The sequence below is a fragment of the Larimichthys crocea genome, chromosome VI (assembly GCF_000972845.2).
Source record: "Larimichthys crocea isolate SSNF chromosome VI, L_crocea_2.0, whole genome shotgun sequence".
NCBI classification, from domain to species: Eukaryota; Metazoa; Chordata; class Actinopteri; family Sciaenidae; genus Larimichthys; species Larimichthys crocea.
In genome coordinates, this window is record NC_040016.1 from 12,783,685 (window position 1) to 12,802,871 (window position 19,187).

Here is a 19,187-nt window from a genome sequence, read left to right on the forward strand (position 1 = left end):
GCAGAGGTGGGAGTAAGAGGGAACCTTGTAAGCCAAAAAACAATAAACGCTTTACACAAATTGAAAAACTTTTTTTTTATTATGTCAATTACAGCAATGTTTTACTTGAGGTCATTTGGGATTTTTTTGTCTTTGTTCATCCTTAAATACATAATCTTGATGCTGAAAGGCAAAACATGAAGATTTCTCGTGGAAATATAAATTAGCTTCAAATCATATTGTTCAATTTACTTTCCTGTAACATGCTACAAGCGTTTAAGCACTGGCTGCTATCTCCGTCATACAACTGGGTAGAGTGAAAAATGGGGAACTTTAAACTAAAAATGAAGAAGCGTTTCAGTTACATTAGTGTGGCATGACTCATGAAATAAAACGACACATGAAACAACTTTTCATACGTCCACTTATAACGGACAAAAACAACAACAAAAAAAAATACAAAACGCTGCGGCTTCATTCGTTTGAGGATTTGAGTCATTATCATGCAGTTAGCATATAAAAGTTGGTTCATGTGTCATTTAAACATCAAAATACTTAACGGAGACAAGCAATTTAGAGATTTGTAAGCAGAAAGTCTGCATCTGTCTGAATGATTTGAACAAATTTACCAGTGTCTGCAAAGTGCAACAGACCAGAATACATTCCATTATTCACCATTTAATTAAACCAATCTCAATGATCAAGCTAGAAATTTTGGCAGTTTGTTTTAAAGTGCTGTGGGAACACTGGGCTGAATGAGTGATATTAAAAATCATTTGTCATGACGGACATCATTTTAAAAAGGAGACTACAACATAATTGCCATCATTTAACAGCTGGAATTACCTGCTAATCATCAGATAAATGAAAAAAAAAAAAAGAGTCTGAGAAAGCAAGTAAAAACATGAGACATACTTGAGATTTAGACCAAAGGAATAGCTGTCAGGCCTCACATCCAATCATAACCATACGCATACTTACCACATACATATACAGTGTTCCTGAGGACCAATTGTTGCAGTAAACAACTGCCATTTTCATTTTTGTTACCCAAACAAAAATATGCCAATAAGATATATTCTACAATATAATGACTACAGAAATTTAAATCAAACATACATACTTTGCAAATCATGTATAAACTAAAGTAGGTGCCCATTGGGAGAGACATGGAAATTGGCTTAATCTAGTTTATACTCTATTCAGCACATGCATTAAGAGACTCTGGAAACATCCAAAAATCTAAACAACCAAATGGGGAAAATATGGAACGAAAGAATAAACAAGTTTCCCTAACCCTAACTGATACGTGATTGCCATTTGCAATATATCAGCTTCCCAACATATTGGAGCCCTAATGTTACTGTTTTGGGTCAAGTAATGACTCGTTTTTGTATATATTAACTCATTGTCATTTACAGATTCTTTTTTCTTCTTTTTTTTGCAAGGCTGGCTAAAATCGAGGCTCAGTTCAGTTTATTACATTGATGGAAGATAAAAGAGAGTTCCCTCCTCAAATCCAGCAAAAGGCAGTCGAGATAAGCAGACTTCACTTGTTTTGAGTGAACGAGCCCACCACAAAAGATTAACCTCAGTGCTGTCAGTGCCTTGATTAGTCCAGAGCATTGCCTGAGAGGTGAGCACCGTATTCTCAGGACTGAAGAGCTCAACAATGTCCACGTGGCTCACTTCATCAGCACCTCCTGTAACGAACGAGACACAAAGTGATGAGCAATGTAGAGATGCACCGATTCATAAATTAATCGATTAATTAATTCACATTAAAAATGGCGAAAAATGCCACAAATTTAGTGGTCAAAAGGTTTTTCAAAATAAAACAACAATTAAATAATACAGACACATACTGTACGTGTTATCGTCATGGGAAATCCATGTGTCTATCCGAAATGTTAACTTTTCATGAGGCTTTTAGCTTTGTTGCTAAGCATTTCTTTAATTTTCCAGTGTTTTTTATTGTTTATTTAAGTATGAATCCATTTTTCCTCAACATAAATAATTACAATAATCAACATTTTCAAATGTGCCTACTTGTTTTTAAAGAATTGTGCCCAAGATAGAAACTAAGCAGGACAATTTGCAGTTAAAAAATAAAAAAAAGTTGTGTGCACTCTTTGGTGGATAAACTGTAATGTTGATACTTTAGCAATTACGTTGATAAATCTGCAACATGCCTGGCAAACAAGAGAAACAAAGCAACAAACACTGGATAATGTCTCACCTGAGTCTCTTTTGGCTCTTGAATTGGTGGATCCTCAGTTTTCACCTCAGCAGAAGGAGCGGCGTTGGCCATTTGTAAGCTCCTGGTGACTGGACCACCTACTCTGTCCCTCGTTCGAAGGGAGAAGCGCTCCTCTTTCTTCAGCTGTTGTGATGGCGGTGATTTGGCCTCTGCTAATCTCTTGGGTGCTGCCTCCTTGCCCATACGCTGCATTCTGATGGCAGGCCGTTGTTGTGCAGTGTCACTGGGAGTGTCCAGGGCTGACGGGGTGGGAGGTAGAGACTGAACATGGCCCTTCTTAGTTTTTTTGCTAACAGAAACTGGTGCTGGGAACGAGGCGGGCCTCTTTAGTCGGCCCAGTGTAGCAGCCGTTTTTCCTTTGCTTGGCTGGGAGGGTTCAGGGTCTGATGCACCAGAGCTACGAGCTCTGGTCTTTCCCAGAGGTTTTTGCTCTGTCTCTCTCTGCTGTATGTCATAGTCTAAAGCCTTCTTCCTAAGATTTGTGTTTCTATCCTCTTTTTTCACCTCTGCAAGACCTTTTCTGCCCTTTTTAACAACAGGCTTCATGGGACAGCTGAACACCATGTGTTTACTGAGACTTGCAGGATAAGTAAACTCCCGACTGCAGTGGGGGCAAACGTTTGAGGGCAGCTCTTCTTCTACTTTAACGGTACCCTTCTTTGCAAAAGTGGCAGCTTTATTCTTCTGTGAAATCGCCTTCTGGACCAGCTGGTTTTTCTTCTTACTCAGGGCGCTCATTTTTGTTTTACCAGTATCTTGATTAAAGTTAAGTCTCTTTGGCTGACCCATTCTACGGAAAGCACTCTGGCCTGCAGTGGCTGCTGAGGGTGACACCACACCGTTCGGACTCTTCACTATTTGCTTGAGGGGGATGGGGTTTTTCTTGGGAGTGTATCGCTTCTTATCGCTAGCGTTGGCACAGGCCAAGATGTGCTGGTGCAGTTCGGGCATGTTGTCAAAACTGTTGCCACACTTGGTGCAGCGAATGGCAGTGCTGAACGTTTGTGGTATGTTGTGGGTGGTAAAGTTGGTAGCGGAGGCCACAGATGCAGCATGGGAACGGCTATGATAAGGAAAAGGGGGTGGTTTATAACTGGGGTAGTGTTGATTAATGCCAAGACGCACATCTGGGCCTTTAGGCTTCGCTCCTTCTGAGGCCATGATCTTTATTGTAGTGTACAGCTCCTCATTGGGGTCCTCTGCCCCCTCCTCTGCATGATTACCATTAAGATCAGGCTCTTCTTTTGCTAAATCAGAGTCATTGTGTGGAGCAGCTTCATCAGTCATCTCTGGTGCTGGTGATGAGGGACTGCTCTCCTCTTTGGCTCTGGATGGATCTGTGTAGTTTTGCGGCCTAAGCTTGCCGCTTTCTACGGTCGTGTGCGAACACGTCTCGTTTGGATGCAGATCCTTTTGGTGCTGCTGGAGGTTACAGAGAAACGCAAACTCCTTGGAACAAACGGAGCACACAAAGATCCTGCCGACTCCATGTAGTGTTGTCCGGTGAGTCAGCAGGGCCGGGGCGTCACCAAACAGCTGCACACAGAATTCACACTTGAAGGGCCAGTCAGCAGCATGCTCTGTGATATGTCCACTGAGCTCTTTGATGGAGTTGAACGGATCCTCGCAGACGTTACACACAAAGGTCTTGCAGTATGACGAGTCCATGTCCTCGGCCTCAGAGGTTTTATCAGACGGTTTATCGGGGGCAGACGGGTGAGGTGTAGACTCAACACTATCCTGAGGTGCATGATTCATGACTGACAACTCGTCTACGCAGTGCTGAGGCTCTTCCTTTATCTTAATCTGAGGGTGGGAAACCACTGATGGAGGTGGATCGTGTGATGTAGGAGGAGGAGATGATGAGGAAGATGAGGATTCTGGCTGCGAGGAAAGAGCAGCAGGAGATTTCTTTGTTACAGACTCAAGATTTTGGTTCATTTTGCCATTTAGCAGACTGCTGCAAGTTGCAGTCAGAGAAACATCTCCTGCAGTGGGCAGATCTACCGACACCGACTCAGGGGGGCTTGATGTCACTGAAAAATTAAGGGGATCTTCAAGGGAAGTCTTCGGGGAGTCCAGTGGCTCAGGGTTATGGCTCTCTTCCTCCTCTCCATTTTCTTCAGCTGACAAAATCTCCTCGGAGTCTGACAGTGACTTGTGTTCCATTGATCTTGGAGACATTTTTGGCGAGAGGACAGGAAGAGGTCTCAGTGCAGCAGAGTCTGAAGGCTGAGAAAGAGGAGAGCTAGGCATAGTTGGCGGAGAAGGGATGGTAGGTAGTACAGGCGGAGGCGGTGTGGGGGATGTCACACTAGAGGCACTGGGGGAAGAAGGGTTCATGGTGACAGGGGTCAAAGAAGGCGGAGAGGGGTGGGCCGACTCTGATGCAACGTTTGGAGAGCGAGAATGAAAACAACTTAAGTTTGCCAACACCGCAGGGCCCTCTTCTCCTAGACCTACATACTCATTCATTAGCACCTTTTCAAGCATGCTAGTGTTAGGCTTTTTCTTTTTTGTCAGTGGCTGTGGTGCTGGACTTCCCTTTAACTCAGGCTCAATACTGCTCTTCCGATGCAAGCTTAAATCAAGAGCTGAATCCCCGTGCACCTTGTTCAAGCTGTCACACTTCCTACTGACAGAGTTTGACAGATCCAAGGGCTGCTGATTACAGGAGTTTCCGCCGCTATTGGAAGACGTTTGGCCATGCGTATTATTTCCAGAAAGGCTCTGGCTGTCTGAATCTTCCTTGTCATGTAGGCTCCCAAGAGGTGACACGCTGCGGTTTTCCAGCTTTGGCACCTTAAGGGCGTATGAGCTCACCACCTCAGCTTTACAGCTCTCTGTTTTACATGCAGGGCTGAGCTGGGGAGAAGACGGAGGAGAGGCTGTTCTTCTTTTAAACCTGCCCGATGCTCCTGGCAGCGGTGTGACTGACAGCGGCGAGGCCAGTCTATGGCTTTCTGTTATCAGGGTAATGGCTGATTTCTGAATGTCTTGTGTCTGAAGGAGCTGTTTGAGCTTAGGTGAAAGATAAACGGTTTTCTCTCGTTGAAATGCTGATGAATCTGCAGCTTGTTGGAACAGCCCTCCAACTAACAAGTTGGACGAGGAAGATGTAGAGGAGGATGAAGACGATGAAGATGCTGTTTCGGTCTCCACTTTAAGGCTGGGAACAAGTGGAGGCGTAGACGTTCTTCTTTTTCCTGCTGGCTGGCCGATGGTAGAGGCTTGCTTTGCAGCACTTGTTCTCGCCTCCACCTTCAGTGCCTGACTGATCTGATTTGGGCTGATGATCACTGTGTCCAGACCGAACAGAGCTGCAGATCTGGAGTCCACCTCTATTACCTCACAGGTGCTCACCGAACTGGTGGACACAATCTTTCCGTCAATGTAGAAGCTCAAATTCTCTGAAATGTTTTTGGATATATCGACGGTGTAATCGTCCCTGTCCGCCTCATCTTCCGTGTCCGCGCTGGGCACGTAGACGGTCGGAGGGCTGGTGCTGGGCGACTCATCGGGCTGCTGCTGTTGCTTCACTGATGCCTCTTGCAGCAGCATGCCTTTCCTGCGGACTCCCTTTGGTAACAAGTGCCGCTCGTGTATTCTGCGTTGGTGTCTGCGCATGTTGGTGTGTGTGCCAAATGCTTTATTACAGTACTTGCAGGGGTGGAGTTCCTTAGACTCCCCATTTTCATCTAGTATATAGGGACGGTCAGCATGAGGCCCCAACTCCTTTCTCTGCACCTCAGAGTTGTGCAGAGATCCTCCTGTAAACTGGGAGCCAATGGCTATATAGTGACTACTTGGGCTGGTGCAGTCGGGACTTGAGGCGTCAGTCTGCACCACAGGACTGAGTAGACTGGCAGTACCGGCCAGAGAGCCAGGCCTTTTCTTAGGCCCGCTCTCGTGCCTCCTCTCGTGCCGCCGCCGCCCCACCTGTGAGCCGAAGGATTTACTGCAGTACCGGCACTTGAACAGTTGAGTTTGCTGGTTAGTGATGGCATGAATGTGATTGTGACGTTCCAGACCCTGCCTAGTGGAGAAGTGGCGCTCACAGTGCTGACAGGGATAGGACTCTCCGTGGGGATCAACCTCAAGGTCACCATCGGGGTCGGGGTCAAGGTCAAGATCAGGATCAACCTCTGGTTCTTGCCCTTCAAGAGAGGAAGACTCCGACTTTACCTGTGAATCTTTATGGCTTTCTTCCCCGCAGGTCAGCGACAGGCCGGGCTGCTTACTTTTTTGACTGGGAACAGTCGCAGCTGAACACTGAGCAGTTTGCTGCTGTACTTCACTCGGTTCCTCCAAATCATCCTCTTCCTCCTCTTCTTCGTCTTCCTCCTCCTCTTCCCCATTTCCCCTGCCTGTCATGACTGCTGACATGTCTTCTCTATGGTCAGTGCTTCCCATGGGACGGGCTTCCTGGAGTTCCTGTGAGGCTAATGGCCTCTCATCCTCCTCCCTCAGACCTGCAAACAATTTATCAGGAGGGTCAAGTTCTGTTCTTTCAAACTATTTGAGGAATTTTAGTTAACACTATTAAAAATATATAGAAATATTCAATGAAATGGTGAATGAAAAATGGAAACAGGCTGATTATCAAGAAGAAGAAGAAGAACTACTTACCTTCCTCCCCATCCCACATCTCCTTGACAGTAAGTATGCTTACACTAGTCTTCTTGAATCCACCCAAACCAGCCTGTCTGGCTTTCTCCAGCAGCTTCCTTCTGGCTGCAAGTACAAACACACATCACTTTGCATCAGTCTTGAACAAAAGCAAACACAGTTTCAAATATCAAGTGTAGAAAACTGATAATATAATATCCTAACACGTTTCGGTTTTCCCCTCATTAACAGGATATTTCATGAGCGGATTCTCCCTCCAGTGGACCAGTAAAAATGACAATTAGATCTATTAACAATAACAAAATATGAGAATTGTTTTTGTTTTGTTTTTTTAAAATCACATTTTTGTCCAAATAGTTGGCAAACAAACTCCAGTAATAAATAATAAGCCTGGAGGGATGCAAGTTTCATAACGTGACTTCAGACTTCAACAGATATGATTGTTTCTTGATAATTAATAGTCCCATTTAACTTAAATAATTTAACTTTTTCACCTCACATTGCTCAAATTACCACATCAAACTCTGGGTTGCCACCAGAAATAAGTATAAAAACCCAGCAAGGAGACACGCGACCGCTTTGAAAGGAAAAACGTATGAGTCAACCTCACGCCGCATTCATAATTCGGAGCTCTCGTTCATCCGTAATTGATAAATAAGATAAAGTGAGTGAGTGCCAGGCTATGCTTACCATGACACTATTTTAAATTTCCAAGCCATGTCTGACCCTGAGCCTTCCCTGGCACCTCCTCATCATTGAGTGTGTGTCAACAAGGTCACCTGACCTGGCCTACAAAGCCTAATTCATACCAGAGGAACACATGCTGCAGGTCAGTCATCTGACCAGCATGGTCTGTTGAATCTACAGCAGCAGCACAGACACCCACACTAACAACTCTGCTAGCATCTTTTAAATAAGTTTTTTTTTTTTTAATCCAGCAGTCATTGCGAAAGCACACCAACTCTGGCATACATCAGTTTTTAACATGCATGGTGTTTGACATTATGAAGATAGGTAAGCCAACTTCATCGAGGCTGACTTTGCAGCAGAGCGCAGGGCTGCCAACAGCCACCACACTGCAGTATAGAGATAATGTGCCTGTAGCGTCACACAGAAAATTAAAAACAGGCTCTTCTTACAAGAAATGACAAGCCCTACTTTTAAAAAAAACAAGAATCCACAACTTAGGACGGAAATGTTTAAAGATAAAATCTGTTTTCTAATGACATTTCAGGAGTTACGCGGACAGATTGAACAGCGGCTTTAAATTACATCAGCAAGCATCCATATGACATATTTATACAGGTTTATTGTATCGTGCTTGTGGCAGTACATTACAATAATTCTGCAAGGATTTCTTTACCATACGTTACAGCACGCACACTACACAATGTCCCTTTATCTTTCCTGACAGATATTTAAGACACACAAGTGAAACGAGAACCATCAAAAACATCCCACAACCGATAAGATCAGACAGCACACACACACACACACACACACACACACGCACACACACACACACAGAATATGTACACTTAATATCAATTTGCCCTCTTGTTTGTGGTCAAGCATTAAATTACACGCAGGATCCAAAACGTGTCCAAAGTTCATACAAATACCATGGATCGTATCTTTTATCCTTTGCTTTAGTACGTTTGAGTTTCAGAGGTCAGATGTTTTCATTTAACAATATGTTTGAGGAAAATCAACCGCCACACACATACACGACTTTCATTAGCACCCTGCCGCTACGACAGGCTGAGCACAGGAACTTTAGTTTGCTCAATACGTTTATTTTTGGAGTTTGACTGAGAGGTGTTTCTAACGATTCACAAATAGGACTTATATCTTTGAAATAAGCTTTCACATGTGCTCATCTGAATTGTATTTTCTCAGTGCTTCCTAAAAACAATCCAAAGACTTTTAAATTCATCCATTTATTAACTATACTTCAGATCTAGAGGCGGTATGAATGTGTAATTAATTAAAGTACAATGCTCTGCTTTCTAATATTATGACCTCAATAATAAACGTATAGTTACATTAATAACTGACAGTGTCAATCAAAACTGGAAAAAGTAGTCCTACTATTGACATACTGACTACAAAGATGGTTATAAATTATAAAATATCCTAATAAAGATTATAGTTCAGGAATAAGGAATAAGTCAGCGAGGTACACTTACATGACCTTTATTAGCACATGACTATTACTGAACTTGCCTGAGAGGTGTTTGTAATGGGAAAAAAAAGAGATTTCTTTTGCATATTTATTAGTGAAAATACTTTTAAACGTACTAATCTAAATTTTCTCAGCTTCCTTAACACTAAAAACTATCCATTTATTAACCACACTTCAGTCCATGTGCCTTTTGGCTGTGTGATCCAGAGGCTGTATGAATTTATTGTGGAAGTAATCCACTGAAAAGTGTCTTTTTTTAATTAGTTTTATTCTGGCTGCTTGGACCATAATGCTATCAAACCAGGATTATTATTATTATTATTATTATTATTATTATTATTATTATTTATAAGAGTGGTCGGATCTCTTCTAATGTCTGCCCGTGTGTTAACCGTGTTTCCTTTACATGGATATGATCAGTTTCTATTATTATTATTATTATTATTATTTTTATTATTAATAAATGTGCTGCATGCAGTTTGCCATCTGCTCGTGCACACGGAGATGCGTCCGTGCAGGTTGGTGCGTGCAGACCTTAGCCTCCTCGTTAGCCTCCACGCTTAGCATGCAACACACACACACATATACACACACACAAGTCTGACAACTCGATGAACTGGTTATTCTGGACCCGGGACGACGTATGAAAGATACATTTAAAAAACCCTCCGATAGATGGGACACAGCAGCTGTATTTTGGGTTGTTATCCAACACCTAACGCTCTAATTTAGCCTGCAGTTGTATAAGGAAGCTGGCTCGTAGCTTAGCCTAACCTGCTAGGCCCATCATCAAGTCGAGAGGCGATGGATGGCTTTCATGCTCTGGGAACTCAAAGGAAGGTCACATCCTCGACACCGACAGGACCCGGAGGAGGAAAGAAAAAAAGCTGCGGAAAAAGTTGCTCACACGCTCGTTTTAAAACAGCAAACCTGCGCGTCTGAGGCCAAAACGCGTCGGCTGCTCGGTGCTTACATGGAGCTAAAATGTTGAGTTTGAGCTCGGGTGTGAAAGTAGAGAAAAGCTACACACACACATAAGCACGCACACACACACACACACACACACGCCAGCACTAGCCTTCCTTCATTTGCAGCTAGCTAGCTTCGCCCAGTTACAACTTCGACTTGCAGGAGACATCGACCCGTTTGATTTAGCTCCTCGTCGGAGATTAAAGCAGCCCTGCCTCTGAGCAGAAGTGTCATTTTGTTTGTAAAGTTAAAAAAAAGGAAAAAGAAAAAGAAAGAGAGGGGGGGGGCCTCACCTCGTTTCGCCCTGGGTGAATTTTTCCTGTTCAGACTGCTGGCTCTTTCTTCCTCCAGTGCAGCTGTTATCTCAGGGTTGTCTTCCACAGTGTACCACACCAGCAGCTCCTCTCCAGGCCCGATAGGCTGCAACAATGAGAGATGAGGTCGGCAACCAATCACAGCCCGGCTTGCTGAGAGGCAAACTGTGTGTGTGTGTGTGTGTGTGTGTGTGTGTGTGTGTGTGTGTGTGTGTGTGTGTGTGTGTGTGTGAAGGGGGTAGGTGGGTGGATATTTGGGCCACTGTGCATCTTATCTGTCTGACTGAAGGGGGGTGGTATTTGACAGTGTTTTCACCACAGTCTGCAGCCTTATTGTCTGATACTTTTTAGGTTTGCATGAACTTTAATAGGTGCAACACAACTCGGTTAATCATTTCAAGCTGATGCATGCATGTATGCTCTATTAAATAAAATAAAAAAAAAGGTCCAGTGTGTATTTTATTGGCAGATTGTTTAAATATAAGTATATTTACTGTTTTATTATTATATACTGTTATTAACAATAACATTACCATCATATCAGCAGTATTATTACTATCGTCTTGCCACCTGCACCCTATCTATCTATTTATCTTGTGTTTTTTTAAGTGTCCTTCTCCAATTCTGTGTTTTATTTTTATTTTTTCCTCCCTCAGTATTTTATGCTATTGTATTCAAATATACCGGACTGCTGTGATGACCTAATTTGCCTCCAGGGATTAATAAAGTCATCCTCCTGCCAAACATCCTACCTACCTACCTATACACAATAGATAGATAGGTAGGTAGATAGATAATCACATGAAAAAGAAAAATATAATAAGCCTGTTATATCTACAGAGGGAGCAGGTCCACTTCTATGGAGTCTGCCATGTTGCACCACCAATTTTTTTTAATTTTCCATCACTTTGGCTGTGTTAGTGTTAGTGCACTGTCAATAACATAAAAAACATCAATAACCTGATTTAATTCATGAAAAAAAAGGAGGGAAAAAACCTTTTCGTAATATAACAACAGTGACATCAACTAAAAATACTAATACAATAATATGAAAATACACATTTGCAAGTCCTACATTCAAAGTTAGAGGTGGGTAACGCCACAAAATTTGCTTTCATGGTCTGAATCTCCTCGGACAATGCCAATACTTTTTTTTAATCATTAATAAAAGCAGTTAATGTAATATGTGTTATGATTTATGGAGGTGAATACATCATTAATATGCACTCACTGGGCACTTCATTAGTGTAAGAGCCTCTTAAGTCAGTGTTTCTCAAAGTTTTTACACTGTGTGCTGCCTCAGAAAATATTAGTCAGACATTAAACACACAGCGGGGAAGTTTGGCGCGATTCCACCATGGACAGTTTACACAGGAGGCAGATTTATTAAAGATAAAATGATTATTTATTGTTTCCTGAACGAAACCAGTCCAAGAACCAGAGTGAATTTGGTGGGAAAGGTGTACTTCTGATCCACACTTGAGGCCTACTGTATTAGTCACGACTTCCGCTTTCAAATCATAATTAATTATGGATGTATGCCCTCTATGTTGATGTACAGGACTACGCAGCACGCTGATATTGAAACAAACTAATACAGGAAATGCAAAACTTATGTTAATAGTGTAGTAAAATATATTTTAAAGTAATCTTCAAGAAGTATTCCACATACAACTCGAAAAAGCTTGCCTACTACCAGCGGTACACATGCCATATTTTGATAACCAGTGACTTAAGTCAAACACCTTTATTTGGTAAAAAACAATGTTGTTATGACATGTTATTTATGTTCTGATGTTATTTATGTGAAAGTCGATGTATATGAAGCTAGGATCATATTTCTAGTTGCTGATGTTCTGTTTTGTGTCATTTTAATACAGTTTGTTGCAGTTTACGACAAGTTTTTGTCCTTGTAAACCACGTGAAGTAGAGCATCAAGTCGATAGACCAGGTTGAGATTTATGACTTTGTTTCAAAACGGCCACTACAGTTATCTACACCTGTACGATCTGATGTGATCCAATACAACAGCTCTGCTCTCTATTTTATGTCCCTCATGTACGTAAATATTAGAAACACTAAATATAATTTAGTCTAGCTCAACACCACTGCAAACTACAACCTCAACAATGAACATATAATTAAATTAATAACTCTCTGCAAACTGCAAAATTAGTCATACTACTGACATACCAAATTATAAAACATCATAACAGATTATAGTTAAGGAATGTTAATCATAACATTCAGCTTTTATCAGGTCAGAGAGGCACTTAAATTACTTTTATTGGCACATGACTGCTACTACAGGCGGTACTGTTTATTATTGAGGATGTATTTTGCAACTGAACTTGACTAAGATGTGTTCATAATGATTTACAAACATGAATATTTTAAAACAGTTCATATGCATATATATTTTTTAAAAGACTTTCACATATGCTAATCTAATTTAATTTTTAATTACAAAATTCCTGAGTGCCTTTAATCCTAAAACAATCCAAGGAGTTTTAATTCATCCATTTATTAACCATACTTCAGTTTATGTGCCTTTGGCTGTACCATCTAGAAGCTGTATGAATGTGTGTTTCACTTACTTTTAACACTTTGTAGTAAATGGCTCTGTTAATCTCTAGGGGGAAAAGATTCTGCTCTTCACTGGAGCGTGCCCAGTTCACATATCGCAGCCAGTTCCCCTTCACAGGGTCTGTGGCGTCAACACACATCCAGCCCCGTGCTGGGAAATAAACCTACAGGACAGCGGTACAAAGATGATGTTATAAAAATTATATGGCTCCAAAAGACCTGGACAGGAGCAGTGAACGGGGTCACTTTTGCCCAAGTAGGAGATAAAAACATAATCATGAGCATTATGTTATTGCAATGTAGCAACATAGGCTTTTTATTCTACAACTTTTACAGGTATGCAGTTGGGCTAGTTTTAGGTATGCCGTGACTCCTCAAACATATAGGGGAGGATTTTAGGGAAAAAAGCCAAGGGAGCAGCTTGTAACGTACCTCCCACATGTAAACATTACTCGTCACCTGGGACCTTTTTTTCTTCTCTCCAACAAATGGACCAAATCTTTTGCCTTTAGGAATGAGCTGAGTGGCCCAAACACCTGAAAATAAGAATATGAAGAAACATCCTGTACACGTTACATTTCGGACTGTCACTAAAACACTAAATATGTTGAAATTTGTAAAGGTTTATGTATAATTATAGTTATATTTAAAGAGTGATGGCCAAAAAGAGACATTCTGCACTGTGTTTAGCTTGAACCTACCCTTAAACTCAAAGATGGATCTTCAGGTTTGGTACGACGAGTTTTATAATAACTAGTTACTAGTATGTATATATGTATGTATGCATGTATATATATATATATAATAATATCAGATAGATAGATAGATAGATAGATAGATAGATAGATAGATATAGACACACACACACACACACACACACACACACACACACACACACATTATATTTTCCTTAGTATGCAGAAGTCTGTCTGAAGTTCAGTGTGGTAGCCTGAATCTGACACTTTCAAAGAAAAGAGAAGTAGGTGACTATGTTCCAGTGTGCTTTATGTTTGACAGGAGATCAAGTGATGAGTATAATTATATATATTGGTTTGTCAAGGTTTCAACGATTATAGAAACATGCTAATTAAATGTCATTAGTTCAAAACGCTGTTACATTTGAGAGAACAAGAAGATCAAGTGATCTTGCCAAGTTTATTAAAATAGCAATTAGCTATTGAATATTAATCAATGTGGGCTTGTTTGTGTAGTTTTCAATTACTGGGCGTAAAGTGCATGTTCAAATATCTCGAAGGTGATCGTGGGTAGAGAAAGTCTACAGCATGGGTGTCTGACTATATACACTGCCTCACATAACTAGAATTTAAATTAGCCTTTGTTTACTGTTAAATCATCCTCAGATGTCTTCAGTTAGAAGCTCTATGGTTTCCAACACAGCCTGGTCTCACTGTGGACCAACATCACTGGCTGCAGGAAGTTGTATATCAATGAAATGCAAATCAGCATGTCAGTGGGCTTAAAAGATGAAAAGATGTTGTTAGTTGCAGTTATCTAAAACAGAACAGAAACACTCGTGTACTCACCAATACGGCTTTGATTTATAGCAGAAGGTCGAAGACTCAAAGAGTCGGGCAAACCTTTCCACACATGAGCTGGAATTTCTTCTAGAGTCTCCACCGTCCCTCCAGTAATGGCCATCATCTAAAATACATATAAAAGTGACATTTTTTGTTATCAAAAAAGTATCCAAGGTGTGTGAATATGTCAGCTAATATTATGCAGGACACGTTGAACATCAGTAGAAAATATCCTTGCAAGAAGCAGATATTTTACCTGCTCAGGTAGGTTTCCACAAGACAGCGGGCATCAAGTCTTCATTACGTGTTATCACATCTACTGTAAATATAAAGACAGTGATTAAAAAAAAACACAAAAAAAACATGCATCTCAGTGAGACCAACTGTTCTAATACAACAAGTGATGGGTTTTTCTTGCAGAAAACTGAAACATGACACAGGCTTAAAAAAAAAAAAACTATGACTCATTTACATAGTAATCCTGGCCTGCCCAAGTTCAGGACAACAGAGTGCTGTTTCAGTGCCGTAACACAGGCAACTGAAAGTTGTGACATGCAAATAATTTAAACACAGGTAGACAGTAAATTCAGAGATACTCCTCTCTCCCTTGTTACCAGTAATAAAAATGGTTTCAGAAATACAGCAAATAAGTGTAGAAATAAGAGTGTGTTGAAGTTTGCATTAATGCACGCTGATTAGGGCTGCAATTCAAAAAATACTGTCACAGTTTGCAGATTATTTTCACGAAAACAAAGATTGACCTATTAAATGTCAGAAAATATATATATTACTCTACAATCTTTCAGAGCCCATGTGATGTCTTCACACTGCTTGTTTTGTCAGCACAGCACAATGCACAGCTAAAGGTCGTACAATCGCGCAGATCTTTACAATTCTGGATGAGATGTCTTTGTCGTGGCTGCCAGATGATCTCTGGGGTTTCACAGCACGCACAAAGACATGATTTATTTATTCATTATTCAATTATCAATGGCACGAAAGAAAGAAAGAAAGAAAGAAAGAAAGAAAGAAAGAAAGACCACACATTTGAGAAGTGGTAGTTGTTGCTTAGAAAATGACTCAAACTATTTTTTTTAAAGGTGATCAGCTAATTGATTAATTGATCTTTCATGCATCAATGGAAATACAAATCTTTCAAATATTGCTCCATCACAGGCAAAAAAAAAAGCACATTACTAAGCTTTAGTTAGTTATGCCCCCCCCAACTGGCAGAAAAGCCAATTGTTCAGGAGCACAATGAGCTGACCCATGTGTTTTGTTGGGCTGAACACAAACATCACACTCACAAAAATTCATATTTCTTATAGTTCAGCAGCATATATCTTTTGACATTATCGACTCCTACTTGCCTTAATGATGCTGCTATATTATCTCAAAGGCAGATAAATGACAAAGCTAAGACAATAAACCTTATTGTCTACAGATTTGTGCTGCTCAAGCTTTAACGCCCTCTTAAAAACAAGAAGATAAAATACATGCCAACTTTTTTCTTTCTTTCTTTCTTTTTTTTTTTTACTGGCCGGTTCATTTAGGTTCATTTTCATTTCCCCTCAGTACAATCCGCTGGTGCTGGAGTTGTGATCAGACATTTTTAAATCCCTTCTAGCTGAAGTTCAAGCAACAAATGGGGAGATTTCAATGTGGGTGTGTGCATGTGTGTGTGCGTAAAAGACGGATTTTTAAAGCGTTTTGCCTTTCAGAAAGTTGACAAAGACAAATCAAATGAACGGATGTGTGAAAACCGTCCAAGCGTCTGCAAGGATGCAGTTTATTGTTACCCATGTAGGCTCCGCTCTCCTTATTCTTCCCGATGCTGGCCGGAGTAAGGTGTTTGGAGCGTTTTTCTCCCTCATTGTTGCCTGCCGCAGGCTGCTTTTTGGGTCTAGGCTACTCATACGCGCACTTACCTGCTTTATCTGACCGGGGACTTGTGATTTTTGTGCTCTACCTGCTTTCAATCTGCTGAAAATGGCGGATGGAGGCTTGAGTCGAAAGCCTCTTCTGTAACTCGGATCGTGGTGTAGTGTAGTTGGGAGAGGCAGCCTGTCAGACCCGTGCACACACACATACGCACACACACATACACACGCATACACACAGTCAGCGATGGGGCAACAATGTTCAGCAAGGAGGTTTTTATAGACGCCCTGGTCTCCTCTCTTGCAGGCAGAGCTCAGGTCCTGTCCACGCTGCAGCCTCACATGAAACCATGCCAATTAAGTACCTTGCTTAGATTCATCTGTGAGCATAATGGGCCTGTAGGCTGGTACCATCTGTGCATCCATGAATAGCAACTAAGAACTCAGATAAAAGCAGGCAAATGCAAGCTGAAGGGTGTTATTTGGTTGTAATATTTTATTTTTTTTCATATAAAACCTGTTGTGTTGTTTTCTTGGCTCTTTTATTATACTTATTCTAATACATCTGCTAATTGAAAACTAACTAAAACTGAGTCGTTTAAGTGAGTTCAAAATAAATATAAGTGGAATGTTTGGAAATGCTTCATAAACTCCATGTTTCAGTTTATTTAACCAGGATAATTCCCTTATTATCGGTGCTGCTTTTCTAGTGAGTCCTGGGTACATGTATTATATGAAGAAATAAATGATAAGACAATCAAAACACATCACAGTTGTGTCAAGATTTTGTATACAGTCCCTGAAATGTGGTGACAAAACTAAAAGCAAAGATGACCTGCAGAAATAAGATAAGTTTTAAGATGTGACTCGCAGTTTTAACACACAATATGCAGTTGGTAAAGTGAAAATAGCCAATTTCTATCTAGTTATTTTCCCTATTAACAATTCATCACGCACAGTGAAGAAGCCTTGCTCCCATAATGCCTAAAAGAAAGAAATCTACTTATTGCGTAATGTTTTTACTGACCTTAAAAGAAAGAAATCTACTTATTGCGTAATGTTTTTACTGACCTTCATGTCCCTTTTGTTCCAAATAGACATTTCTGGACACTTTGCAGTTTATTAAGCACGTCTGAATAAAACGAATTCAGTCTAATAAACAGTCCTGAAATAAACCTCACATTCATGAAGGTTTGAAGGTTTCTGTTGAATCTGTGACAAAGAGATGTGGATCATTTTGGAGGATGCAGTTTATGATGCCGCTGAATTATATTACACCATACTGATTCCATTATTTTGCCTGGTGCATTTATAGTGAGGGTAGGTTAAATAGCAATGGGTATGGGTAGAATAACAAGACAGGAATGCCTCTTTTGGTTCATTAAATACCTGATAAATTAAAGTCCAGACCTGCTTATAGTCCACAGAGACCTCGAAAGTACCAAAGATGTTAAAGGGATACTGTAGCAGCCCTGATACAAAGAGTAAACCTCTCACTGTATATACTGTAATATTATCCAACATGGGCTCATCTTTAATTACATGAAAACAGCTCAAACTAAACAAGACATTAAAGGCAGTTAGAAGATTTCCTCTCAGGTGCACAGGGTGTGTATGTGAGCTCTGCTCTCTGCTGTGTGCAGGTGTTGAAACCTGAATAAGCCTCAGTAGCCTGATACATCAGTTCATGCGTTTATTAGTCATAATGGTTGTCAAAGGGCACGACTGTTAACATTGTTTACAGGTCATGTCTGTGGCCACTAGAGGCTGCTGTGCTACCATAAACAGATTGTGTCCTGTCTCCTGGAAATATAACAGGACTAATAAACAAATAATGTGTGCTGGCTGGATAACTGTCAGAGCAGCACTACAGCTCACGGTTAAGTATTGGCTATTGTGAGTGGATGTGTGACCTGTGTGTTTGATTTCCATCTTTGTGTTTAAAACCCTGTCTGCAATCATGCAACAAAGTGTTTTTTTAATATAAACCTTACAAGAATAAAAAGTGACGCTATTCTTCCCTGTTAATAATTATAAAATGATTCGTTTACACTTTCCTTAATGCGTGACTTCATGTCACATCAACACACCGTCAGCAAATTCTTATCCTGCAAGTCTTGCGTTCAGTACACCAGAGAGTACACAGGCAGGGCTCTTATATTAACTGTATCTCCTGTTTGGAGTTTTTCTTGTATTCTTTCCAAAATATTTCAGTAATGCTCTTACACAAGAGGGATCATATCGTGGACGAGTCACGTCTGTAACCTCGGTGCATAAAAAGCATCTCTCAACCAGATGTGCTGATTCCTCTCTTCCCATTTTCACAAGCTTTCCCCTCTCTAACTGCAATACCAAATTCCACCTCTGCTCCACCCTGATGACCTTTCCATGTCCATCAGGCTGACAGCTGTTACAGGTCCTCCTGCTTTTTATAACTTCTGACTTGTGTTCTTGGACAAATCATGCTAGGTTTACAATTTTTTCAAATGTGTTTTAGAATAATTGTTAAATGCCCATATGAACAATCAAACCCTAATCAGAGGCGTAGTGGGTGGTAAACCCAAGTAAACTCAATTCATCCACTTTGAAATGAGCCTTACTCAATGAGGGGAAACAAGGTTCCTCCAGTTAACCCACCGCTGTGTTTCCTACTACATCCCTGGCTGTAATCATTTCTCCTTATCGTGAAGAAGATATCTTCTTAATGTGATTTGGACAAAATACACAAACCCTTTCTTCACGTAAAAATATATTTCAAACTTTATCTTAGGCTAATATGAGGCCTCTACGCTCTTTTTAGTGTTTAACATTCACTCTTTGTGTTCCCCCAGCAGTGTTTCCTTGCAA

General features: G+C 40.8%; 1 protein-coding gene across 4 annotated transcripts; it reads right to left on the reverse strand.

Annotated features, from left to right (window-relative positions):
• Positions 1–56: 56 nt before the first annotated feature.
• prdm2b (PR domain containing 2, with ZNF domain b) lies at positions 57–16,657 on the reverse strand. 4 transcript variants are annotated; one of them, XM_027279200.1, is made up of 9 exons: positions 16,430–16,657; positions 14,717–14,779; positions 14,467–14,584; positions 13,355–13,458; positions 12,934–13,086; positions 10,316–10,442; positions 6,869–6,973; positions 2,219–6,711; positions 57–1,682 (listed from the first exon to the last, which is right to left on the reverse strand). In XM_027279200.1, the coding sequence occupies exons 3-9, from the start codon at positions 14,582–14,584 to the stop codon at positions 1,665–1,667; spliced, it is 5,118 nt and encodes a 1,705-aa protein (XP_027135001.1). In that variant the 5' UTR covers positions 14,717–14,779; positions 16,430–16,657; the 3' UTR covers positions 57–1,664. The 4 variants fall into 4 exon arrangements, with proteins under 4 accessions (XP_027135001.1, XP_027135002.1, XP_027135003.1 ...); XM_027279201.1 differs by having other exon boundaries at positions 16,389–16,657; XM_027279202.1 differs by lacking the exon at positions 16,430–16,657 and adding an exon at positions 16,260–16,278.
• Between the last annotated feature and the right edge of the window lie 2,530 nt (positions 16,658–19,187).